General features: G+C 49.9%; 1 protein-coding gene across 1 annotated transcript in view; it reads right to left on the minus strand.

Moving 5' to 3' along the window:
• LOC101949099 (vasoactive intestinal polypeptide receptor 1-like) overlaps positions 1-27,168 on the minus strand; it is a 93,402-nt gene that overhangs the window by 20,796 nt on the left and 45,438 nt on the right. The window contains exons 6-11 of the mRNA XM_005283116.3: positions 18,684-18,791; positions 16,201-16,301; positions 15,328-15,425; positions 4,600-4,732; positions 4,315-4,468; positions 1,496-1,556 (exon numbers count right to left, since the gene is read on the minus strand). Of these exons, the coding sequence (XP_005283173.3) occupies positions 1,496-1,556; positions 4,315-4,468; positions 4,600-4,732; positions 15,328-15,425; positions 16,201-16,301; positions 18,684-18,791 (655 nt within the window). The remainder of the gene's footprint in view (positions 1-1,495; positions 1,557-4,314; positions 4,469-4,599; positions 4,733-15,327; positions 15,426-16,200; positions 16,302-18,683; positions 18,792-27,168) is intronic.

Here is a 27,168-nt window from a genome sequence, read left to right on the forward strand (position 1 = left end):
GGTCACCACTGGAAATGGGCTGGGAGGTGGGCATGGCCATCTAGCTAAACTTCTGGGAGAGTCATGTCATTTTCACATTGCCAATTTTTTCACCACAAAACCAGAGGTTCGGGTGTGAAAAGGCAGCGCAGCCCACTGGGAAAGCAACATGGGGCCAGTCCATTATCAGTACTGCTTAGGGTTTGCCTACGCAGGGAAACGGACCGGCATTGCTATAGCAGAAGAGCTATTAGTCCATCTCAGGCTCCCTTCTTCTCAAAAGTCACTAGTGGATCCCCACAACCCCCCGCGAGGTAGGCCAGCGTTAGCCCTGCTGTACAGGGCCCGGGTCTGCTTTTCAGGGAAGCCCCTTGACACTGCACTGGCACTTCAATTCATTCTCATGTGGCCAGGGCCGGCTCCAGGCACCAGCCTAGCAAGCAGGTGCCTGGGGCGGCCAATGAAGAGGGGCAGCACGTCCAGTCCTTTCGGCGGCGGGGCCGTCACTCCCTTTGGGAGCAAAGGACCTGCCGCCGAATTGCCGCCGTAAAATGAAGTGGTGGTATAGCTGCCGCCGCGATCGCGGCTTTTTTTTTTTTTTTTTTTGGCGCTGCTTGGGGTGGCAAAAATGCTAGAGCCAGCCCTGCATGTGGCCAGCACGGCATAAAGGGGCCTGAGACTACATGAGAACCCAGCCCAGCAAGTTTAAATGAGTGCCCATGTTCTAGCCACAAAGCTTTGCAACTCTTCGAGGCTGGGACGCTGTCCCCCAGTGCCCATCGTGAGGGGGCCTGATCCTGACTGGGGCCTGTGGACACCACCAGAACAGAAAATAGAGAATAAAGCAGCGTTGTCCCTCTCTCCTCCCCTCTTTCGTTCTGCCAGTCAGTTTGGGCAGCCCCAGGGTCCATGGTCGCTCTGGGGTGGCAGGAGCCCATAGTGAAATGCTGGCCCCATTGAAGTCTGTTAAAGCCCTCACTGACTTCAGTGGTGTGTCTACACTGCACCTGGCAGCAAGCCTCCCAGCCTGGGCCCACAGGTTCACATTAGTGCTCTAAGAATAGCTGTCTAGGTGCTGCGGCTCAGGCTCCAAAGCCTTGGGGGGGAGAGGGGGGAGGTGTCAGAGCCCAAGCTCCAGCCTGAGCCATGTCCAAGCAACGCTTACACAGCTATTTTTAGAGCGCTTGGACTAGCCCCAGATCTCAGACCTGGGCTGGGAGGTTATCCAGCAAGACCAGGATCTCATGTGCAGGATTTAGAAGCCTTGGCATGGTCAGGCTGGGGGGTCTTGGGGGACATTCCCTTTGACAATGGAAATCAGTTTTTAGCTGTCGGAGCAGGAAACCCCCCTGGATTAGCTGTTGGAGCAGTGCCCCCCACCCCTGGGGTGTGTAATGGCTGCTCTCTAGACCTGGAGGCTCCATGTCGCTCATCTGGCTCCAGTCATGCCCCACAGGACCTGAGCTCATTGGGGACGCACAGGTTTTAATGACGCTGGGGGATGGGCAGTTCTTACCCATGGTTGTCATATTGTAGCCGGGCGAAGATCCACAAACTCACAATGAGCATAGGGACACCTGCAAGGAAAGAGGCCAGTTGTTCTCCCACAGGATGGCAGAGTCCTATTGTGACTGAAGGAGGGAGCTTCCATTCTCCCCCCCCCCCCAGCATGGATAACAGATCCTGGCAAATCCACAGCACTTCCATCTCCAATGGGAGAGAGTCTCTCCTGCCCCTCTCTGCCCACCACAGACCTGGTGTCAGGGAAATTGATGCTCAGGGGATGCTTCCCACGCTGCTCAAAGCTTGAACCTCTTGGTGTGGAGCGTGGGACACGGTGTGGCATTCGTGGGCAGGATGATGTGGAATCATAGAATATCAGGGGTGGAAGGGACCTAAGGAAGTCATCTAGTCCAACCCCCTGCTCAAAGCAGGACCAATTCCCAACTAAATCATCCCAGCCAGGGCTTTATCAAGCCGGGCCTTAAAAACCTCTAAGGATGGAGATTCCACCACCTCCCTAGGTAGCCCCTTCCAGTGCTTCACCACCCTCCTAGTGAAAAAGTTTTTCTTAATATCCAACCTAGACCTCCCCCACTGCAACTTGAGACCATTACTCCTTGTTCTGTCATCTGCCACCACTGAGAACAGTCTAGCTCCATCCTCTTTGGGGGGATAGCTCAGTGGTTTGAGCATTGGCCTACTGAACCCAGAGTTATGAGTTCAATCCTTGAGGGGGCCACTTAGGGATCTGGGGCAAAAATCTGTCTGGGGATTGGTCCTACGTTGAGCAGGGGGTTGGACTAGATGACCTCCTGAGGTCCCTTCCAACCTTGATATTCTGTGATTCTTTGGAACCCCCTTTTGGGTAGTTGAAAGCAGCTATCAAATCTTCCCTCATTCTTCTCTTCTGCAGACTAAATAATCCCAGTTCCCTCTGCCTCTCCTCATAATTCATGTGCTCCAGGAGGTACACTCTTCCTGCTGACGGCTGTGCCAACCGCTGGAGAGCTGGCAGAAGAGGTTCACAATGCCAGGCAGCCACCACCCAATCAAAAAAAGGCAGCAATACATGGACTCATACATGACAGTATGGTCCAGTGGTTAGAATCTGCATGCTCCTCTGTCCATGATAGTGAACATGGGATCCATCTATCCATCCACATACACTCCCATCCGTCTACTCTGATCTTCCTTTGTGAAGCATGTTGAGATCTTCAGATGGTTGGTGGCTGAAAAATCTGCAATATTTTCATCTGTCCTGTCCCCCCCGTGACCCTGCCCTATACACAGGCCCTTGATGTACTACATCCCCTCCAGCAGCATCTGGGTCCTTTGTTGTGCTGGGTCAGGAGTGGGACTTGAAGTTTTTAGAACAAAAGGTTTTTTTCATTGAAAAAACAGCCTTTTACCGAATTTTTAGTGATAGACTGTCACCATTAGCTACACTGTCTAGTTTGCATGACAATTTTAGTAACTTCTTTGTCTACGCTTTTTTCAAAATCATCATGGACATTTTTCATTTACCAGTTCTTTAACAAACGAAATATTTCAATAACAATTTCTATCAAAATGTCAATACAAAAATGTCATGAAAAACGAAAAGTGGGCCCATTTTAGACTCCCTGCAGCAAAACCAACTTCAGCTCCAGTCAGTGGGGTTGGCCCACACCCAGCCCACCCTGTGAAAATAACAGTCAACCTAAAGAAAGGTGGGCTCTCTCCAGAAGGACTAACTCTGCAGAGAACTCATACGTTATGGCAGCATCCAGGGGCCCCAGTTGCTAGATGGTTTACAAACATCTTTGCCCCAAAGATCCGGGGCGAAATCCTGGCTCAGTTGAAACCAATGACAGAACACCAGTTGTTCTATGTTAGATAATTACATGCCCCCACAATTAACAGTCTTTATACAAAGCAAGAGAGGGTCCTGTGGCACCTTTAAGACTAACAGAAGTATTGGGAGCATAAGCTTTCGTGGGTAAGATGCAAGTCTTGCATCTGAAGAAGTGAGGTTCTTACCCACGAAAGCTTATGCTCCCAATACTTCTGTTAGTCTCAAAGGTGCCACAGGACCCTCTGTTGCTTTTTACAGATTCAGACTAACACGGCTACCCCTCTGAGTCTTTATACATACACCTCACAAGTCCCCTCTGAGGCAGGGCTATTATCCTTATACACAGGTGAGGAACTAAGACCCAGAGAGACCACACAATGCAGCAGGGCCGGCTCCAGCATTTCTGCCGCCTCAAGCAAAAAAAAAAAAGCTGCGATCGCAATCGGCGGCGGCAATTGGGAAAAAAAAAAAGCCACGATCGGAGGCGGCAGTTCATTGCCGCAGGTACCGCCCCTCTCCCTTGGCCACCCCAAGCACTTGCTTGTTAAGCTGGTGCCTGAAGCCGGCCCTGCAATGCAGAGACAGAGCCCTCTGGAGTCTCAGACTAGCCCATCCCTTGCTCTGCTTCCTTCAGTGGAGCCAGTCTAACAAGGCATGTGACAAAGATTCAGTGGCGGGGGCCACCTTTGGTAGAGAAATAGGCAAACAACAGATTTTTTTGGCTCATGGAAAATTAAAAAAAAAGTCATGGAAAAAATTTCAGGTTGAACCCAAAATGACTCAAATTCACAAGACGTTTCGGCATTGCTGAATCTGCATTTTTTTTCTCCCCACTGAAGAAAAGTTTTGTACAAAACAGTTTCAGCTCTGCTTCGGTGTACAATTGTCAGCTAATGGGCTGCTCTGGGAAGATTCCTAGAACCTTTGGCCCTTCTTCAACAGTCCTCGCTATGGACATCCCGGGTTTAGTGCATTTCACCAGCATTCGCTTTACTCACCCCAGCCGATGAGGGTGTACCACCAGAAATACCTCTTGTCAGAGGTGAAGGTGAACAGCAGCAGTGTTTGCAGGTACATCCCTTCTACGAGGAGCCAGTAGAAGTTGGCCAGCACTGAGTACTGGAAGAAGGCAATGGCCGCTTTGCAGTTCACCTAGCGAGGGAGAGAGGAAAAGGTTCACATGGGCTCTTCTCTGCGCCTGTTCACCAACAGGTTGATGCAAGAGCACCAGGCCAGCCCTGGCCCTGGAAGGAGCCAACCCCATCTGCTGAGTACCCTCTTACTGTGGACATGGTGCAGTGATCGATGGACTCATCCGCGAAGAGCACGGAGTCTTTGATGAGCACGGCAGCTCCCCGCGTTAGGAAGGAGGCGAAGAAGTGGATGTGGATGGAATTCCTGGTGCAGTGAAGCTTCCTACAGAAAGAAGAGGATCCCAGTGACTTGGAGCTGGCTTTGCATTCTTCATGGCAAACAGACATACGGTCGGTGGCCAGCTTGCCACGGCCTTCAACCCTAAGGGCGCAATTCAGCACAGCCCATGGGAGCTTGTGGAGCTGCCCTAGAGATGAATTTGACACGAAATGTGATTGAGATGGATACAACACCGAGGGCCATTACTTCATAGAGTTAAAGGCCAGAAGGGACCATTAGATCATCCAGTGCGACCCTCTGCATAGCACAGGCTGTTACATTTCACCTCGCTCCCCATGTACGGAGCCCAATGACGTTAGCTAAACTAAAGCGTTTCAGTCCTCACAACACTGAGCAGTTGTGCGGCGCCAGCAAAGACTTGGGAATGGACTGGGTGAGATATCTGATGATCACCGCAGTCAATCTATGCCCCAGGCTGCAGAAGAAGGTGCCCCTCCCCCGCTCTCCCCCAATATCCCTCCATTCTGCTCTGGGGAAAATTCCTCCTGACCCCAGATCTAGCAGCTCAATTTGCCCCTGATCATGCGAGCATGACCCAGCCAGGCATCTAGGCAAAAGATTTTCTGAACCATCTCAGAGCACTGGCCCACCCCGTCTGGTGTCCTGTCACCATCTGTGGCCAGTCCTCGATTCTTCAGAGGAAGGCCAAAAAAACCCAGACACCTCTGGCCCATTGTGCATGGGATGGGGAGGGAGGAATCCTTCCTGATCCCTGCAAGTGCCCAGCTGACGCCCGCAGACCTTGTCTAAGCAAGTGCATCTCTACTGACTGCAAAGGGTGTCACCCCACTTACCGCAGGGTGGAATTGGATCCAGTGAGAGCAAAGGAGATGGTTGTTATTGCTGAGCCTGGGGAACGGGAAACAATCTCTGTTCCACTCCCTGAGGCGAATTAGACCCAATCAGCTCCTCAGTGCACACAACAGAGCTCTGTGCTATGCTCTTCCCAGGCCCAGCAGTGCTGGGCTACAACCAGGCTCAAGTGGCTGGTGGTGGAGTACCCAACCAATACAGTGGAACCAAGTGATGGTCCATAGGAATGTCACCACTGGAGCGGTGCCCACAGCAGCTCACCCGCTTGTGAAGCGCATCAACTGCATGCCAGCCCCTGGTTCCTGGCACCATGATGCTGCCTGGGGCTGTTTCACTTGATGCTCCATCTTGGTCCTGTGCTCTGATGGCCATGCACCATCTCTGCTCACTTCCCTTGCGGCCATGCCCTTGCTGTCCTGTCCATGTGGAGTGCATAGTTTGGGGATGGCGGGCGGACAGAGCACAAGCGCCTTTTCTGAGGACAAGAGTTTAGTAGGGTTCCAAAAGGACTGGACAGTCAGAGATAGGGAGAACTCCCACCGCTCTATCAGCGAGGACGGAACAGCTAGGAGCTTAGGGAGGGATGTAAACCTTCCTTCTCCAGAGCACTGTCCAGCCTCTGACTGATGGGATGTCAGAGCTGGGTTGTGGGCAGCTGGCCCAGTGGCTAGAGCCAGAGCCAGATTTCAGGAATCAAAGTCGTGGGTCGATCTGAGGTCAGGAACCAGTGGCCAGTCTCAGGAGCCAAGGCCAAGTCAGGAGCCAAGAGTTGGGGCCAGGAGATAAGGCCAAGGTCACAGTCAGAAGCAGGAGACAAAGCTGGGTCAGAAAGCGGGCATCAGAGCCAGGAGGGAAAAGGCAAGATCAGGAACCCGAAGCAGTGCAAGGAAGCAGGGTCTGTACCAGCAGCTAGCTGGGGAACCACCTAGTTGCACAGACAAACTTCCTGTAGCCACCCCAGGCTTAAGTAGTATGTCTGGGCCAATCAGGAATGGCCTGTAAGTCAGGCCCACCATGGGTGGCATGTCCTATGGTGTAGGCTGCTAAGGCTTATGACCTGCCAAGTGCTTTCACTACCCCAGCTGTTAATGCTAGCATGGAAGTGGTTATTCCCTGGAGAATCTGTAGACCCAGGTTCTAGACCTGCTACTCCTTACATTGTGGCCACTCTGGGGCATTGCTGGCCTTTTGTGAAATGCAGGGACATGTATGTGTTGGGCCAGATCCCAGGACTGCTCCTCAGGAACATACCCATCCCAGTCCACAAGATTCCATGATTTACCCCGCTTCATCTTGGAGCACCGTATGACCCAGGCTAGGTATTCCTTATGGCCCTGGCAGAGGGGGGATGCGTATGGCTGGGAAGCAGGTTCTGTTGAATGGTTTCAAAAGGGAGATATGGGAAACAGGTGTCAAGTATCAGGGGGTAGCCGTGTTAGTCTGTATCTACAAAAATAACAAGATACCTTACAGACTAACAGATTTATTTGGGCACATGGAGACTCCATGTGTCAGTATATAATGCCTGCATCTGTAACTTTCACTCTATGCATCCTAAGAAGTGAGGTTTTTACCCATGAAAGCTTATGCCCAAATAAATCTGTTAGTCTTTAAGGTGCCACCAGACTCCTTGTTGTTTTTATGGAAAACAGGGTGTATTTTGAGCAGCCTCAGCAAGCGGAGTTTAACAGTGACGGAGTAAATTAGTAAACCATGTCTAGCTGGCAGCCGGTATCAAGCGGAGTGCCCCAAGGATCGGTCTGGGACCCGGTTTTGTTCAATAACTTCATTAATGATCTGGAGGATGGCATGGACTGCACCCTCAGCAAGTTTGCAGATGACACTAAACTGGGAGGAGTGGTAGCTACTCTGGAGGGTAGGGATAGGATACAGAGGGACCTAGACAAATGAGAGGATTGGGCCAAAAGAAACCTGATGAGATTCAATAAGGACAAGTGCAGAGTCCTGCACTTAGGACGGAAGAATCCCATGCACTGTTACAGACTAGGGACCGAATGGCTAGGCAGCAGTTCTGCAGAAAAGGACCTAGTGGTTACAGTGGACGAGAAGCTGGATATGGGTCAACAGTGCACCCTTGTTGCCAAGAAGCCTAATGGCATTTTGGGCTCTATAAGTAGGAGCATTGTCAGCAGATCGTTCCCCTTTATTCGACATTGGTGAGGCCTCATCTGGAATACTGTGTCCAGTTTTGGGCCCCACACTACAAGAAGGATGTGGGGAAACTGGAAAGAGTCCAGCGGAGGGCAACAAAAATGATTAGGGGGCTGGAGCACATGACTTATGAGGAGAGGCTAAGGGAACTGGGATTGTTTAGTCTGCAGAAGAGAAGAATGAGGGGGGATTTGATAGCTGCTTTCAACTACCTGAAAGGGGGTTCCAAAGAGGTTGGAGCTCGGCTGATCTCAGTGGTGGCAGATGACAGAACAAGGAGTAATGGTCTCAAGTTGCAGTGGGGGAGGTCTAGGTTGGATATTAGGAAACACTATTTCACCAGGATGGTGGTGAAGCACTGGAATGGGTTACCGAGGGAGGTGGTGGAATCTCCTTCCTTAGAGGTTTTTAAGGTCAGGCTTGACAAAGCTCTGGCTGGGATTTAGTTGGGAATTGGTCCTGCTTTGAGCAGGGGGTTGGACTAGATGACCTCCTGAGGTCCCTTCCAACCCTGATATTTTATGATTCTATGAGTTGGCAAATCTGAAATGGTCTGAGATATCAGTGATCTCCTTCATGAAATGTTTGGTGTGAAGATGTTTGGTGGATAGTCAAATCTTCTGGCCTACCTTGAATTCTATGCCTGCCAGTCTCTGGTGATCTTCCTATCATTTGTAGTCTTCCTTTGCCTCTGCCAGGTGTTCCTTGAGTTCTTCCTGGATATGGTGGATTTGCTGAACCATATCACAGGCTGCTGAGGTGTGGGAGGCAATTGGGAGTATGAGGTAGAGGCATCACTCCTCAAACCTGAACTTGATTGTGAGTAGTTCTTTGTTGAGAATCTTGTATTTTTTTCCAGGAGGACAGTTTCAGAAAATAGTAGGCAAATGGACGCAGTATCCCTAATTGGTGAAAAGGGGGCTTTGGCTTGTGGAAACATGGTCAGCATTGTTATATGCGAACTTGGGATATGGGAAGAGAGTGGATTGAAACAACACTCCAGCACTCCATTTACTCTTTCTGTTTGACTAGGTGTGGTACACAGATGACATGCAGATACGGATGTTTAATAGTTGGAGAATCTTGCACCAAAAACTGGAGATGAACTGGGACCCTCTGTTAGATCTTATGTGGTCAGGGATGAAAGACATGTGCAAACAGAAGTTGAGCTGTGGCTGTGGGCAGTTGGGCGCAAGGGAGGAAGTGTCAACAGATCTACTACCATGAGCATAGTGATATATCCATTCAATTCAGGGAGTTCTTTGATAAAGTCCATGGTGGTCATTCCCTAGCTTTGAAAGGGCGTTTCTAGGAGCATAAGGGTGCTGAGGGGTTTTATGCACAGAACTTTGGCATGAACACATAGATCGCAGGAGTTGATATTGGTCCAAATATTTGTCTACCTCCTGGGCCACCAGAAGAGGCGAGAGGTTAGACATAAGGTTTTAGAGTGACTGGAATGGCACACTGGGGACATCGTGGCATATCTGGAACACTTCCAACCAGGGGCACCTTTACAGGATGTAGATGCAGCTGCTAACATAGCTTATTCCATCTATCATGGTATGCAGTCTCTTGGTATTACCTCCGGGTTGCTCTGGGGAGGCTGCAACCTTCTGAGCCAGCAGGTCACTTTGGGAAGCCAGCCAGATCAGAGTAAGGAGATCCTGTTGCATTGCATCATTGAGGAAGCTATGGGGTTTCAGGAGGAGGGACTTTTCCCCAGGTAGAGGTTTCTTCCTCCTTGCAGTACTGTCCTCCCCTTTGCGCAATAGGACGTCCACTTTGCCATTCTTGGTTTCCAATTGATATGCGGTGGTGAAATCAAATGGGAAAATAATAGTGCCCAACAGAGCTGTCTTTGTTTCAGGGCTTTGGTCTTATATAAATATTCAAGGTTCTTGTAGTCTGTGTATACCTATATTAGATACTGCCCCTCTTCCCCCTCCCCCTCGAGGTAGTGGCATCACTCCTCAAGCCTGAACTTGATTGTGAGTAGTTCTTTGTTGAGAATCTTGTATTTTTTCCAGGAGGACAGCTTCAGAGAATAGTAGGCAAATGGATGGAGTAGGTGTTGGTGCCTGTGGCTCTGGGAGAGTGCTGCCTCAAAAGCCACGTTGGATGCATCAGCTTCTACTACAAATGAGCAGGGTGGTTCTACGTGTACCACTGTGGGACCCTCAATGAAAGCAGCTTTGAATCACTAGAAAGAGAGCTGAGTCTCAGATGTCCAGGTGAACTTGGCAGGCATTCAGAAGAGGGCCATAAAGGGTGGTATGTGCCTCAAGAAGTCTGAGCTAAAGCACTGATAAAAGGTTGTGAAGCCTGTGAATCATCGTACCTCTGACACTCCATGGGGGCACCCAGTCATGGATAACCTCTTTCTTTTTGGTATCTATTGGATGCCTGCTGTGGAAAGGATGTACCTAGGAACACCAGGGATGTCTAGTCAAATGAGTAGGTCTCAGGTTTGGTGTACAGGCCATGTTTCTGGAGCCTCTCTGGTGTGGCCCAGATGTGCTGGTCAGTCTGTTTTAGTCCTCTGAGAAGATGAGGATATCATCCAGGTAGCCTACCACTAGGCTCTTGGTATAGAATATCCTTGAATGTGTTGTTAATGAAGTGCTGAAAAGTAGCTGGGGCATTAGTGAGGCCAAATGGCATGACTGAATATTCAAAGTGTCCATGGGGTGTTTGGAAGGTGGTCTTCCACTCGTCCCTTGCTCGGATGTGTACTAAATTGTAGGCCCTTCAAATATTCTGCTTGGTGAACACCTGAGCAGATCATACGTGGTCCAACAGTTCCAAGATTAGTGGCAGAGCTTATCAGTCTCAAACCATCACTTTGTTTAGTGCTTGGTAGTCTACTCATAGACCTTAAGATCAGAAAGGATGATCATGATCATGTAGCCTGACCTCCTGCACTTTGCAGGCCAGAGAACCTCACCCACCCACTCCTGTAATAGATCTCTAACCTCTCGATGAATTACTGAAGTCCTCAAATCATGGTTTAAAGACTTCAAGTTACAGTGAATTCACCATTTACACTAGTTTAAACCTGCAAGTGACCCATGCCCCATTTTGTGGAGGAAGGCAAAAAACCCTCAGGCTCTCTGCCAATGCGACCCAGGGGAAAATTCCTTCCTGACCCCAAATATAGCGATCGGTTAGACCTTGAGCATCTGGGCAAGCCCCACCAGCCAGATACCTGGGAAAGGGACCCATCTCTCTTCTTTACAGAAAGAACAGTAGCTCTGGCAGGAGATGTTGAGTGACAGCTGAATCCCTTAGCTAGGTTCTCCTGGCTATACCAACAGAGGACTATGAATTCCAGCTCTGACATCGCATAGATCCAGCCATATGGAACTTTGGTCTGGGCTGCAGTCTATTGGACAGTTGCAGTCTCAATATGGGGGCTGTGCATTTGCATTTCTTTTTTCAAAGATGTTGGCATAGTCTTGATATTTTTTAGGAACATGGAGGGTCATCTCTGAGGAGCGTATACTCTGGCTGATGACTCAGCATGGGGTCCAGACAATGCTTGAGTTGCTGTTGTGTGGCAATGAGACCCAGGGTCCAGGGATTTGTGGTTCACAGTGCACAGGCAGACCTGCCTGCAGTATGCGGAAGAGAAGATAACCTTTTGCTCTCAGACGGATGCATGGATTGGTTATGCCAGCCAGGTTATGCCAAAGATCAAAGGGAAATGAGGGGAATGGATTATACTAAACTGCAATACTTCTTGGTTCCCCTGTATCACAGCCTCTGTTCACAGTGACACGGTCTCCTGAGTCACTGGTCCTGAGGAAAGGAGGGTCCCATATATTGTCACCACAAAACCAGGTGTGGTTTCTGTTGGGACAAGAATTCGCAGAGCCCAGGCCATCTCTGCATTCATGAAGCTGTCAGCAGCACCAAAGTCAATGATGGCCCACTGTGGGAGAATTCTCTGGGCCTTGCCTGGGATGTACAGCTGAACCAGCAGCTAGTGGTGTGGTGAGAGTCTTAGTGACCCGGGACAGGTCCCAGACAGGGTTTGGGAGGCATTCCAAGGGGTAGCTCTGAGGTTTTGTGCAGGTCTAGCTCACCTACGGGGCCTGGGATCATTTGTTCCTGACCCCTGCTAAGTAAGGGTTCTTAAGGGATACAAAGCAAGTGTGCGGCACACCTTACCATAGTAACAGAATAGATTGTTGAAGAAGAAGAACAGTGACGATGTGACAGTCAGCCACCTTCAGGTCAGGTCCACTTGCATAGTTTCAGGATTCTGGTCTGGAGGTGTTGGAGTTGGACCACTCTTCTCCTCTCTTCGCTCATGCAGCCAGTTATCAATGTGAAGAGTCAAGTCCATGAACGCAGTTAAGTCCATGGCAGCCTTCACCTGAGCTAACACATGTTTGATCTCTTGGCTGAGCCCTGCCCTGAACTGGCACAGCTGGGCTGCCTCATACCAATCGGTACATTCAGTAAGCTGAGGAAACCAAATGGCATATGTGGCAGCCAGCCTCGACCTTTGCTGGAGTTTCTCAATGGCAGCTGTGGCTGAGTGGGTGAGATGGAGGATGTTAAAGATGGTAGAGAAGGCTCTTAGGAAGGCATTTGCTTTGCTGCCCTGCTCCAGTAAGGGAGAGGCCCAGTCTAAGGCAGGCCCAGTCTAAGGCATCTCCCAACAACAGCCTTATCACCATCCCCATCTTGGCCTGTTCAATGGGGAAGGCCTGAGGACAAAATATGAAGAGGAAGCAGACTGGTTCATGATGCCTCTGAACTTCCGCTGGTCCCTGTCAAACCGTTCGGGCAAAGGCATGGCGGGGCTTTGTTCTGGGGACACGCTAGTGCCCCAAGCTTGGAATGCAGCATTTCCCACCTGCACATGGGTTACCTGGTCACATCAGATTTTATTTTCTGACAACATCTGCATCACTTGAGCACGTGAAGCCTGATTTTCTGCCTATATTTAAACAATCCACTCTGGCATATCCAGAGACCCTTAGACTTGTCTGGGCGCTGAAACGCCTTCTTTCCTCGCCAGGGCGTTGGATGCAGTGGGGTTAGATGGTCTGTGCAAGCTGTCAGAGCCAGGTCGTGGGCTGCCGGCCTCATGGCTAGAGCCAGAGTCAGACCATCAGGAATCAGAGTCGCAGGTCAACGTGGGATCAGGAACAGAATCTGAAGTTGAGGCCAAGTCAGGAGCCAAGAGGCAGGGCCAGGAGGTAAAGGCGAGGTCACAAACCAGAAGTCAGAAGCAGGCGACAAAGCCGAGTCAGAAACCGGGTATCAGAGCCAGGAGGGAAAAGCAAGTGTCAGGAACCAGAGTGAGGAAGCTAGGTTGGTAGCAGCAACTAGCTGGGGATCCACCTAGTTGCACAAACTTCCTGTATCCTCCCCAGGCTGAAATAGAATGTCCAGGCCAATCAGCAATCAGGAATGTCCTGTTAGTCAGCCCACTGTGGCTGGCACAGCCTACGGTGTAGGGACCTTTGAGGCTCGTGACCTGCCCAATGTGTCCACTGCCATAGCTGTTAGGTGCTGGCATGGAGATGGTTGCTGCCAAGGACTCTGCAACCCCATCTTCTTGACCTGCTGCTCCTTACAAGGGGTGAGGAGGAGACTTTTCCTAGGGGCAGGTTATCCCACTGTGCACCTTCCTCTCAAGCAGCTGCTTCTAGCCCTGTTGAAGACAAGACCCTGGCCTAGATGGACACTGGTCTGATTCAACCTGCCACACCCCAGATTCCTAAGCAGTCCCTCAAACTGTATCCTGTTTCCCTGGCTTGCCCTTGTCTATCAAGGCTGTTTGTCAGAAATCACCCAGCTTTCTCCTCCCTTAGCTTCTTTACCTGGGGAATACTTGGGGCAGAAGTGCTAGATGCCATTAATAATTCCACCATATAAGCAAGCTGGGAGGGGGAAAATTGCTAAGTTAATTTTTAGATCTATACCCAGGGGGCTTGAACTCTCAGCCTTTATAGCAAGAGGGCAGCTGTATCCGCACAAGGCCCCAGCACTGAAGAGCTCTGGTTGCTAATTAGCTACAAGATGCATGTCTGTTAGCCCACAGCTACAACAGACAGAGCACTCTGAGGACAGAATCATTCAAACATTGCCCATAAAGATTGCAGAGTTCAGGTCACACCTGTTCCCCTGGAGGCCGTTTCGCAGAGGGGCTTCACTTCTTCAACTAGAACTGAGAAGAAAAACATGAATTTCTTTCATCTCTGACGTGATGTGAGTGACTGACGCTTGGCAGTGTCAGGGTAACGCCAGCTGGGTCTGCAGGAGGTGGCAACAGGAGCTACTCACATGACTCTGAATAAGAAACAAATGTTCCAGATTCCACTTCTATAAACTGTCCCGTCTAGGCTGGGCAGTGCTATCTGGGGATTTATTATTATTCAAATAGCATCTAAGTCAGGGGTTCTCAAACTGGGGGTCGGGACCCCTCAAGGGGCCGTGAGACTATTACCTGGGGGGTCGCAAGCTGTCAGCCTCTACCCCTAACCCCGCTTTGCCTCCAGCATTTATAATGGTGTTAAATATATGAAAAAGTGTTTTTAATGTATAAGGGGGGGTCGCACTCAGAGGCTTGCTGTGTGAAAGGGGTCACCAGTACAGAAGTCTGAGAACCCTTGATCTAAGTGAATTGTGTCTGAGTCCACCCTACCTTCACCTCCTGCCATCATGGAGATGAGCGAGAAACTCTGCCGGATCAGAACGCTGGAGCTCACCTGCACTTTGCACTGGGATGAATGACAGCTCCAAGGGCAGGTCAGTGGAGAATGGGGCCCTTTGTAGCCAGTGCATCTTGGACTTTGTATGGAGTGGAAGGGCTGATCCTGCACATACCTAGGGTCTTGGAGGAGCATGGACTGGAGCAGTTAGCCCAGGGCATTGTTTGCACTGCTGTGGCCATGCTGCTATTTGTAGCTAGCTCAGGCAAAGCTAGCATGTGTATGTCTCCCCAAGCTGGAGATTATCCCCCCAGCTCCAGTGTAGATGGACCCTGACCCTGCAGCAGATGGGAGCAACCAGGGCACCGGAATCGGGGGGATAGGTGGCCATGGCCCCACCACTTTTAAAACCTTTTTTTACCGGCCGTAAGGAAGATTGATGGGGAGAGGAGGCAGAGAGGAGTGAGCAGGGAGGAAGGGGCAGTGCAGGGGTGGGGCCACAGTTCAGGCAACAGTAGCCCTCCCACTTTAAGGAAGCTTCCCCTGCTCCTGGGAACAACCTGTGACTGCAACCAAGCCACTACCACCTGGAATCAGCAGCCTGCAGACTCAATGTCCCCACTCTGTATCTGTGCATTGGTGGGTCAAATGGGGGGCAAATTCCCCTTTGCCTGTAAGCACCCCTGTTTCCTCCCATCAGTAAGGGTCTCTTCCATCTCCCACGTTCTCCCCATGCTCCCACGGGCTCAAATCCACTTGCTATAGCCCCTGCTCTCGTTGGCTTCTGTCACTTCATGGCAAACCCCTGGACCCCAGTGGCTGTGAGCAACTGGGACCTGGATCTGGCCTGACAGCAGGCAGGGTGTTCGGCTACCTCCTGCCCTCCCACAGTGCACGGAGCTGTTAGGACCACAGCCCTACCTGAAGCAGGAGAAGATGCCGATGGCCAGGAGCAGAGCAGCCAGGGAAGTGGAATAGCCACAGGTATAAAGCACCTTCACGGTAGCAAAGTAGGCCCCCTGAAAGAGAAAGGCACAGCTGAGTTAGCAGGTCAGCGCGGCAGTGCCATGCAGCTGTGCGGGCACTAGGGCATGGCTGTGGAGCCGGGAGCACCACTGACTCTCTGGACACGCTGCTCCCTGACGCGCAGTGGGGCGGAGAGGTGGGGTGGAGTGGAGGGAACATGCTGCTGACAGACTTTGGGTCTTGCTGTGTTCATGCCATCATCTATGAGGGCCCCAGGGGACCAGGCCTGCCCACTAGAGCCCTCAGCAAACCGCGCACCAGCCCCAGGGGACCTGGCCTGTTCCCTAGAGCCCCCAGCATCCTGCCCACCAGCCCCAGGGGACCCGGCCTGCCCCAGAGAGACCCCAGCTAACCATCCACCAGCCCCAGGGGACCTGGCCTGTTCCCTAGAGCCCCCAGTATCCTGCCCACCAGCCCCAGGGGACCTGGCCTATCCCAGAGAGACCCTGGCTAACTGCCCACCAGCCCCAGGGGACCTGACCTGCCCCAGAGAGACCCCGGCTAACCACCCACCAGCCCCAGGGGACCCAGCCTGCCCCAGAGAGACTCCGGCTAACCACCCACCAGCCCCAGGGGACCTGGCCTGCCCTAGTTAGTGGAGCTCAGTTTGGTGCAGATGTGGGCTCTCATCAGTGTTTAATTAAATCTAGGCTGGTTCATTTTTAACCAACTATTCCATTAAGTGGCAAACCCCAGAGCCCCCTGCGCAGCCTTGCAATGGGGATACCAGCCCCCGCCCCACTCCTGGCACAGTCTTGCTGCACTTGCCTTGGCTTCTGTGTCCTTATTGCTGCCATCCAGCTCGCAGGCATAGTACGGGGGGCTGGGGCTGCTCCAGCCAGACTCGGTGCAGTTCCTGCGTATCAACACTGCATCGACAAAGTGAAGCTCTTACAAGGACCTTTCCCTCAACCCCCAACCTCCTTGCCAGCACCCAGATCCTGCCCCGGCCCCCAGCACCCAGGCTGCACTGTAGTGTTTCTGCTCCGATGTCTGGTTCTGGTTCTCAGCCAGGCCCCTGAGGCTTGAAGCTGGGGGCCCCATCCTGGATGCCTGGCGCTGGCAACGCTGCTGTAACTGGAGAAGAGGGATTTGGAGGGCACTCGACGCCACTCATGCCCAGCAGCGCGGTGCAGTGGGCAATAGCATGGGGTACTCTGTTCAGAACTGCCTTCCCCAAGGAGGCCTTCAAATAGGGGAGTCACCAGTGCCAATGCGAGAGGGGCTAGGGACTCTTGGCAAATGGTGTGGCCCCATGGGGCAGGACGTCAGCCTACAGGAGTCGGGATGTCCCAGACCACTCAGCACTGGCCTAACCCTGCTCCAGCTGGTGGCATTGGGAACAGTAAAGCCAATACCGAGAGCTTTTGGGAATCCCACCTAGCACAGAAGAACTAGACTGGAGGCCATCACACAGCCCTCTGTGTAATGTCTATGGATTAGCCCTAACATACATCACACAGCATATATGCATCCCAAAGACCATTTCATCACAGCCTCAGTTGCTGGTAAGATTCTCAGCAAGTCTCCATCTCAGCTGACCCGTCCCAGGCCTACGCTCTAACCCAAGGCAAATGTTTATCAAAGCCCCGGAGCATTAATAAATTATACTCATTTGCCCCTGCGGCCGATCAGTCAGTTTTCTTTGTGCTCTGACAATGCTGAAATGGGTGCACTCAGAACCTCGCTTGGCTGCAGTCAAAGCCCAATAAGGGACTCTTGCTTTGCTACTAGGAAAGAACAGCTTTGAAATAATGATAATATCTGATTCATATCTAGCACTTCTGAGCAGTAGATCTCAATCTCACAGTGCCAAGGAGGTCGGCATCATTATCCTCATTTTACAGATGGGGAAACTGAGGCACAGAGCAGGGACGTGATTCACCTGGCAGAAGAGCCAGGAATAGAACTCAAGCTTGCTGTGCCCCAGGCCAACATTCACTCCATTAGGCCCCACTGCTGCCTACAGGTAACTGTTTTAAGGTGCATGCCCAGGGCCCCACTGCCCATCAATGCAGCTGTCCGGAGCCAAAGAGTCACACTGCACACGTCAGGAGATGTGTGCATCACACCAGGCTGAGAGGAAGCAGAAGAGCTTTGCTCTCTGGTGGCCTTTATATCGGACCTTCCTGCCCCCAACTCACTGTGATGATGGTGTTTGGAATTACCTCCTTCTGCCCTGGTCCCTGCCCCTTTAAGGTGGGCTGGAATTTGAGAGGCCTGCCCAGAAAGGTGTGGGGAACTGGGCTGGTACTGCTAGGGCCCAGCGCAACTGGCAGCCTCTCCACTGTCCACTGCAAGTGTCCGGCTCCTAACAGTGCACAGCACCCCAGAGTGTTCAGGGCCAGAGTGTGCACTAATTGACTCCAAGGGGTGATTCGATCCCATGACAGACTCTTCTGACCCTGTTATGAGCCTGGAGCCCTCTCTCTCTCTCTGTGTTTGTCTCTCGCTCTGTCCAGAAGGGTCACGCCACGTGCAGGCAGACAGAGGGACTACCCTGGGAGGAGCCCTCTCCTTCACTAGGGAAGACCCTGGGAGTGGGCTGCTGGGTGGCTAGACAGCCCCTTTCCAGGCATCAACAGTGGGAAAGGCCTGGCTAGTTAGGGGGCTGGCAGGATTAGAGATCCCACTTCTTCTTCCAGCCCAGGAGAAAAGGGGTGCTGGGGAGAAAGACAGGGGTGCATGCTGAAGCTGCAGAGACTAAGGGCTGGAGGACTGGTGCTAGAAGCAGCCTGTGGGCCTGCTCCACATGGTGCCACAAGCCAGAATCAGCCAGAGCCCAAAGGAGAGGAGGCACCTGACTGTTGGATGGATGACAGATGCTGAAGGGGCACTCGCACTGTGTCTCTGCTGATGAAGGGTTGGGGTGATTCCTGAGTCCCTGCCCTCCCCAAGGGCAATAGGAGCAGCCTTTGCTAGAACTGAGCAAATCACTGATTGAAATGTTTTATTCAATCAGAAACTGAAACAGCCAAAGCGAAGCTTTTCGGCTTTTCAAAAATATTCTTCCATTTTTTTTCTATTCACTGAATACCTCCCAAATTCGGGAACAGTTTCAGAGTCCCGTAAAACACATTTTTGTGCAAATGCACTATTTGCTGAAAACAGTTCACCCCCCAGCTCTAGTCGCCATCCCCAGCAAGAGGTGGGAGTGAGGAACTAGCTACCTGAGCACAGAGCCCCCAGCACAGTGGCTTTGAGGGATACCGGCCCCTTTACTAGAGGGCTGTGGGGTGCCAACACCGCACCTTGAGATTTCTTGAATACTTGAAGGACCTCTTGACAGGTCACTGCTTGGGACTGGCCAATTGACACCGCCGGCCAGCAGCTGACGCCATCCCACTCCCTCAGGCAGCCTGGGAGAACCAAGAACAACGTTAGCATTGGGGGTGGAAATGAGCAAGTCACCATGTGGCATCTGGAGAGCGTAGCCATCATTTGGTGGGGACCAGGGCAAGTCACCCCCAAAAGAGAAAGGGGTCTCCTCATCAGCTGCTACCCCATGGCCTCCCCTCATTAGAACACAGCACCCCCACCTGCAGAGCGGGTTACCCAACCGCAGTTCCCTTCTCCCAGTCCTGGGCCAACTCACTGCAGTCAGTAAAGGAGAAATTTCACACCAGATCCTCAGATAGGTGTTAGAAATAAAACCACTGCTGCGTCAACGTGCTGTCATTTAAAGTGAAAGCCAAAGGCAGGTGAGGCTACAGTAGCCTCAGAATTTGGATGGTGGCTGCCCATCTCTGCGAGCAGGGGTACAGTTGCTCTATAAGAGGAGAGCAGCTGCACTGTAGCAAGCTAGTCTTTAAAGATTTGATCCCCCTGGCTCCTTCCTCATCTATGCAACCCCCCTGTGGGAATTCGAATGCATGCAGTGCAGGGGGTGTGCAGCAGACTGGGTCATTCACCTATGCAATGAGGATTCCTAACTCCAGAGGAAGCCAGACAAAATACAGATCCCCTAAAGCCAATGGGAATAAACTCTGCTCAAAGGAGCAGTCAGTTCTTTTCTTGAAGTCTGACAACAGCTGGATTGGCTAAGTCAGGGTCATGCAGCCCTTGACAATCACCCAGTAGTCCACCCAGTACAATACCAAGTATTGTTATTCCCCATCATACCGATGGAGGCACTGAGACCCAGCAGTTAAGTGACTGTCCCAACACCACACAACTCAGTGGCAGCGCCAGGACTAGAACTGAGGAGCTTGTACCTGCCACTGTTATGTGTCTTCTGCTAGACCATGGCTCTGGGGTGGAAAACAGCTTCTTGTTTGCAAAGGGAAGTCATGCAGTCAAATAGGGTTACCCCCTAACAGCTAAGCTACAAGATCCCCCAAGAGCACATTCACTTTCCTATAGTCCTCTGTGTTGGTTGGGTTTGGTCTCATTTGATGGCACTAAGAATAATTCTGTCCTACTTGTTTGATACCATGGTTACCACTGACAATGTGTTGTGTCTCATGCTCTTTATACCACATAAATAATGCGAAGAAACCATAGGGTACAGCTGGGTTCCACAGAACCATATGTACCAGAGCTGTGTGAAAAGCAAAGTCTCTGTCCTAGGAGAAATTCTGATATTTCAACAGTTTTTTGGTCCCAGATCAGGGCAAAAATGAAACTTTCCTTGGAACAAAGAGTTCAGAAAAATTTTAATTCATAAATGACAAAAAAATTGTTGAACGCAGTATAGTTGTAGTTATGTCAGTCCCCCGATATTAAAGAGACAAGATGGGTGAGGTCACATCTTTTATTGGAGCAACTTCTGTTGGTGAAAGGGACAAGCTTTCAACCACACAGAGCTCTTCCTGGGGTCTGGGACTGGAAAAGGTACTCCCAGCATTACAGTTTATGGCTTATTACAACAATCTGTAACCCATTAACCCCCTCATTTTGTCCTATGACTGCAGAGGTGTAAATGGACCACTCTACCTTGAATGGGCCCTTACAATATCTGCTAACTACTTATGCTAAACAATCTGTTCCACCTTTCATTTAGCTGTAACACTTTGAGTACCTTTCCCAGACCTGGAGAAGAGCTCTGTGTGGCTCGAAAGTGTCTCTCTCTCACCAACTGATTGGTCCAATACAAGATACTACCTCACCCACCTTGTCTGTCTAAAATGTTTTGTTACAAGTCAGTTCAACATTAAACTGCATCTGCTTGATATACTGCAGTTCATCATATGGGCCCAGCTCCCAGGCCACACTACATCTCCCATGATGCACCAAAGTTATGGGATTCCCATGATGCAGCACTGTGGCTTTATCAGAGGGGAGACTTTGGTGCATCATGGGAGATGTAGTCCAGACAGGGAGCCCAAACTACAACTCCCATGAGGTACTGTGACAGCTCATGCAGACAAATTAATATCAAACTGGCTCAAAACTAAATGTTTTGATTTAGTTCAACAAATTGAAATGTTTCAATTTGGGCCAACCTGAAACAAAATGTTACATTTGGATTTTGCCAAAGGAAAATCAAAAAAGTTCAGCAAAATTGAAATTTTTCCGCAGAAAATTTTGATTTTGTGAAAACTGTATTTCCGTATAAAAAAAAAAACATTTTGATGGAAAATTTCTGACCAGGTCTAATCATAACAATAATAATAATACCTAGCACTTATCTAGCACGTTTCATTAGTAGCCCTCAAAGTGCTTCATAAAGGAGGTAAGTATCATTATACTAAGCCAACTCTTGTGTTTACTAACCCTACGCAAACATGGCAGGCCTAGCTACCTAGAGCAGCAGGATGTAACTGGTTTCCGGAGGCTTCTAAAAACCAGAGGACACTGTGAGCACCACAAGAGGGCTCACAATCTATTTAAAGTGATATTACCCTATTCCTATACATGTGTGGTGCCCAACCTTATTACACAGGAGAGCCTCATAAATCTAAGCATAACCTTGTGTGGGCCAAATAGATTCTACATATTTTAATATTTAAAGTCACATGCATTGATATATATATTAAGTTCAGCTCATATCATAGAATCATAGAATATTACAGTTGGAAGAGACCTCAGGAGACCTAGTCCAACCCCCTGCTCAAAGCAGGACCAACACCAACAAATTCATCCCAGCCAGGGCTTTGTCAAGCCTGGCCTTAAAAACCTCTAAGGATGGACATTCCACCACCTCCCTAGGTAACCCATTCCAGTGCTTCACCACCCTCCTAGTGAAATAGTGTTTCCTAATATCCAACCTAAACCTCCCCCACTGCAACTTGAGACCATTGCTTCTTGTTCTGTCATCTGCCACCACTGAGAACCACCGAGCTCCATTCTCTTTGGAATGTCCCTTCAGGTAGCTGAAGGCTGCTATCAAATCCCCCCTCACTCTTCTCTTCTGCAGACTAAACAAGCCCAGTTCCCTCAGCCTCTCCTCATAAGTAATGTGCCCAGCCCCCTGATCATTTTCGTTGCCCTCTGCTGGACTCTCTCCAATTTTTCCACATCTTTTCTGTAGTGGGGGACCCAAAACTGGACGCAATACTCCAGATGTGGCCTTGCCAGTGCCGAATAGAGAGGAATAATCATTTCCCACGATCTGCTGGCAAAGTTCCTACTAATGCAGCCCAATATGCCATTAGCCTTCTTGGCAACAAGGGCACACTGCTGACTCATATCCAGCTTCTCATCCATTATAATCCCCAGGTTCTTTTTCTGTAAAACTGCTGCTTAGCCAGTCGGTCCCCAGCCTGTAGCGGTGCATGGGATTCTTCCGTCCTAAGTGCAGGACTCTGCACTTGTCCTTGTTGAACCTCATCAGATTTCTTTTGGCCCAATCCTCTAATTTGTCTAGGTCACTCTGGACCCTATTCCTACCCTCCAGTGTATCTACCTCTCCCCTCAGTTTAGTGTCATCTGCGAACTTGCTGAAGGTGAAATTCATCCCATCATCCAGATCATTAATAAAGATGTTGAACAAAACTGGCCTCAGGACCGACCCCTGGGGCACTCCGCTTGATACCGGCTGCCAACTAGACATGGAGCCATTGATCACTACCCGTTGAGCCCAACAATCTAGCCAGCTTTCTATCCACCTTATAGTCCATTCATCCAATCCATACGTCTTTATCTGTATTTAGATAAACAATACTGTACATAGAAACAACCTGTTTACACACTTGTGTAAACTAAAATGTAAACATGATGAGAAAACGCTAATGAATCGGCTGTTAGTATATTGTGTTGAAGCAGTTCTGTGGCCTTATGAAACGCTCTGGTGGGCCATGTATGGCCCGCGGGCCATAGATTGGGCACCCCTGCTATGCATGATATAATCATCCTGTATGAAACCAAGGGCTCGCCAATGCAGCATAAGTTTGGGTTATTTATTGGACTCTTCGAGCATGCAGGCAGCTGGAATCATCCCTGCAAAATCAGAAGTGTTCCTGCTATCCAATGTAGAGGAATGTGATTATTTCAGATATGGACTGACTCTACTGCCCTGAACCTTTAACCTTGGCTCTGTGGATGAGTGGAAAGCAGTGGATGTGTTATTCCTTGACTTTAGCAAAGCTTTTGATAGTGTGGAAGCAAAAAAAAAAAAAACTGACAGGAAGGGGATGCAATGCATGACAGTTTGTTAGCAAGAGTTAGGCTAACTGTAACCCTAATAACGTGAGATTTGTAAAAGCGAGGAATGTGTGAGGCGAGTGGGAAAGAACTGTGTGAAAAATTGTTGCAACCTTGTATAAATAATATGTAAATAATATGGAATGTAGACTAAAAGTCTACATTAGTAAGCAAAACAAAATATCAAAATAACCTATGTATAAACAAAGTGCAGCTGTTGCTCATTATTATCTATAACAAAAAATATAAATGCTTGCTATAATTGTTTACCTGTTAAAAAACCTGCTTAGCTCTCTCCCTCTATAAAATTAATAAAAAAAATAAAATAAAGCATCTGACTTGCTGTACCCAAACAAAAAGTAAAAACTCTGTTATTCTCCGACAATAGGGTCTCCCACAGTATTCTTGCCCCCGCTCCCCACCTAGCTACGCTACTGCCTGGAAACCCCTCCATTTTGTCTTCAATCCTGTTTCTTACTTCTGGAGGAACCTTGCTACAAACTGAAGCTCTGAACAAAAGCCTGATTGAGCCATCCCAACTGTGGATGTACTCCAGAGACTTGATTTGAGCCTGCAGTTTATTCCATTACTGCTACAAGCCTGAACTTTGCCATTACTGTATGTAATTGATTCCATTTAACCAATTCAACTCTCATCTATATTTCTTTCTTTTTATGAATAAACCTTTAGATTTTAGATTCCAAAGGATTGGCAACAGTGTGATTTGTGGGTAAGATCTGATTTGTATATTGACCTGGGTCTGGGACTTGGTCCTTTGGGATCAGGAGAACCTTTTTTCTTTTACTGGGGTATTGGTTTTCATAACCATTTGTCCCCATAATGAGTGGCACTGGTGGTGATACTGGGAAACTGGAGTGTCTAAGGGAATTGCTTGTGTGACTTATGGTTAGCCAGTGGGGTGAGACTGAAGTCTTCTCTGTTTGGCTGGTTTGGTTTGCCTTAATAGTAAAGGAACCCCAGCCTTGGGCTGTAACTGCCCTGCTCTAAGCAATTTGTCCTGAATTGATACTCTCAGTTGTGTCCCGCCAGAGGCAGCATCGTTACAGCCATGCACTTTTGCTAGGGCTATGATAGATCCTCAGGCACAGGGTGGGATGTGTCATATGCAGTCACCAGTGGGCTCCACAGTTAGGGCTGGCTTTTCCACACAGCTCAGCATCCAGTTGCTGAGCACTTCTGAGAATCCAGACACGTCTTTAGTTGTCTGGGTGGGGACTGAGCATTTCTGGGCCTCTGGCCCAGGAGACAGAGCTCTGGAATTGTCAGTTCCAGAAGGTGTGTTATGAGGTGCCACGAACACAGCCGTTCTCAAACTGGCTGGTCATCTGGTGCTGGCTCCTCCTTGTTTCCAGCTGCAAACCAGCGCAAGTACGTGGCATCCTTGCCTGAGACTGTTGGTTCATGGCAGCATGTTATGGGAAAGGGGATGGAGCCACATGACAGTAAGCAAGTGGGCAGAGGAGACCTGCATGATTGTGAATGGGAGGTGCGCACAGTACAAGCTCTCAACTATGACATGGCCTGGATTATGAGAGCCCCTGTCACAGATATGCTTTCACCTCCTACCCCCGCTGGAGTGCTTCCCACCAGCCCTGCCCTGCCTGCACTCCCCCCATCACACCTGCTCCAGGCAGCTGGCAAGATCCATTCCTGGCCCCCTTGCTCACCTGGCTCAGGGCTAAACTGCCTCTGTTCCTGACCCCCTTCCCCACCAGGCCAGCCTGAGCTGTTTTGTTGGGATGCTTTTCCCTTCTTAATCAGCCAGATCTCCCCCGGGCCGACTCCTCCAGCGAGTTCACAGTCCAGCCATGAAATCTCTGGGATTTGGGGAGTGGCGAGATGGGCACAGTTAAATCAACCTAAAGGGGCATCTAGAGGTGACCTGCTGCTGTGTCATCAGCAGCCCAACCCCTCAGGCCAGGATTTAGGGAGACCCAGTGTTGTGAGACTGGGAAGCGCAGGCTGTCAGTTAGCCTAGGGGCTAGAGAGAGCCATGGGGTCTCTCTGCGTCCAGCAGCCTCAACAAAGGCCCCCTTTGCACAGAACTCCCCCTACCACACTGGGACCTTGGCAACAGGAGGAGGTTGGTAACATCTCTTTAAGGTGCTTCATTTTCGGTTTTTACCAATTCTTACCAAAAAAGTTTTACAAAAGCCATTATTCATCCAATTTTCACCCAAATGTTTGACATGCCAGAACTCCCCGGACCCAGCTCCCAGCTCTGGAAGGCGAGAAGGCAGCTCAGGAACCTCTCCTAACAGAGCAGAGATTCAAGTCAGACATTCTGGAATGACTCAAAGCTGGTGTACGTACAGTTGTCAGTCCACCCCCACCGCATACTGACTCTGCAGAGAGCACGGATGGTTATCTGCAGTCAAGCAAATAAAAGTCAGTGAACTGATTTTCATGCTAACATGGGTTGAAAATGAAAATCTGAACATAAGAACATAAGCAGGTTTTTTTTAAGTTTTGGAAAAAGCAAATGCTATTTACTCAGAAAACTGCTCAGTGAATTGTTTGCACCGATTTTCACCTGCATTTTAATTTTTGTAGTAAACACTGATACATTCCCAGGAAATTTTAAAGAAAATAAAAAGCAAAAATGAAGGGCCTGACGTGCTGTACACTGAGCTCTGCAGCATGGGTCAGCAGCTTGTTAATGGCAGGCAGAGCAGGTTTGCACCAGAAATGTACTATAAGTGTTACCCCCCGCCCCAATCCTTCCTCGGCCTGTGATGGTGGGGGGGTCTTGCCGGGCAGGAGCGGGGAATGGGGAGGAACAGGGCAATCTGTGCATTCCTTTCCCTATTCCAACCTGTGTCTGCATAACCCCAGCTGGCAGTGGCCACGCTTTGCTCCTCCCAGCTCTGCTGGGCGCTATGTGTGGAGAGCAGAGCATCATGGGTGCCCCGTGTCGTTTGGAGAGGGGGAAAGAGTCTGCTCACCCAGGGTCATTTGGTCGTTGCACCATCCTCTGTAGTAGCTGGTGTGACACTCTACATCCCAGGGGAGCACACTGTGACCTCCATCTTCAGCATTTGCATATAATTGTGATATTGCATACAAAGCATGCCTTGTAAGGTGTCATGGTTTCCCATGGTTATGATCTGCTGAAACCCACTATTCCATCTAAATATGTGTATCATTCATGCATATAAAGTTATGAGATTGTGTTATATGGTTGTCACTAAAATATGCTGTGGGTTTGGCAAGCGCCCAGATACTGGATCCCCAGGTGTCGAACAACCATCAACAACATTGTCCAGCAAGGGAGCAACAGTTCAATGACTCACCTGCATAAGGTCACACCTGGGGAATTGCTCAACCTTGCCTGGGGACTCAGCAATGCCCCCAGACATGCCTAGATTTGTGTTCTCCAAGCGCATGGACTGAAGGTATAAAACAGAACACAGTGGCCCCATGCTGGGCATTTTCTCCTCTCCCACACCTAGGCTGTAAGCAACAAGGAGACTCAGAAGACTGAAGACTCCAACAGAGGGGACTGGCCCAGGTGTCAAGGGTGAAACCTGTGTACTATGAACGGCAATATCCAGTGGGGTGAGAAAAACTGCTTAATCTAGATGTTGCCCAGTCTAATAGGGTTGAGAGTTTAGACTGGGTGCTTATATTTTATTTTATTTTGGTAACCACTCTGACTTTTGGCCTATCACTTATAATCACTTAAAATCTATCTTTCGTAGTCAATAAATTTGTTTAACTGTTTATCTTTACCAGTGAGTTTGCCTGGAGTGTGCAGTAAATCTGCTCAGGTTTGCAAAGGCTGGTGTATATCCACTTTCCATTGATGAAGTGGTGAACCAATTAATAAATCTGCATTGTTTGTCTTGAGCAGTGCAAGAGGGTGTATTCCCGAGGTACAGTGCTGGGAGCTGGGCGGATTTGGCTGGTGCCTTTATCTGTGTGATTCATGAGTGTCTCTGGGAACATTCATGCAATCTAGCTGGGAGTGGGGCTCCACATGCGGTTGTGCTGAATGATAACAGCGCCTGGAGGGGTTTGCTGCTGGTCGCTAGCAAAGCATTGTGAGAGTCAGCCCAGGCTGGAGAGTTTAGGGGGCACAGCAGTCCCACCGTCCTAGGCTGCACCCTGGGGATCGCGTCACATCCAGCT

The sequence above is a fragment of the Chrysemys picta genome, chromosome 24 (genome assembly GCF_011386835.1).
Source record: "Chrysemys picta bellii isolate R12L10 chromosome 24, ASM1138683v2, whole genome shotgun sequence".
Classification (NCBI taxonomy): Eukaryota; Metazoa; Chordata; order Testudines; family Emydidae; genus Chrysemys; species Chrysemys picta.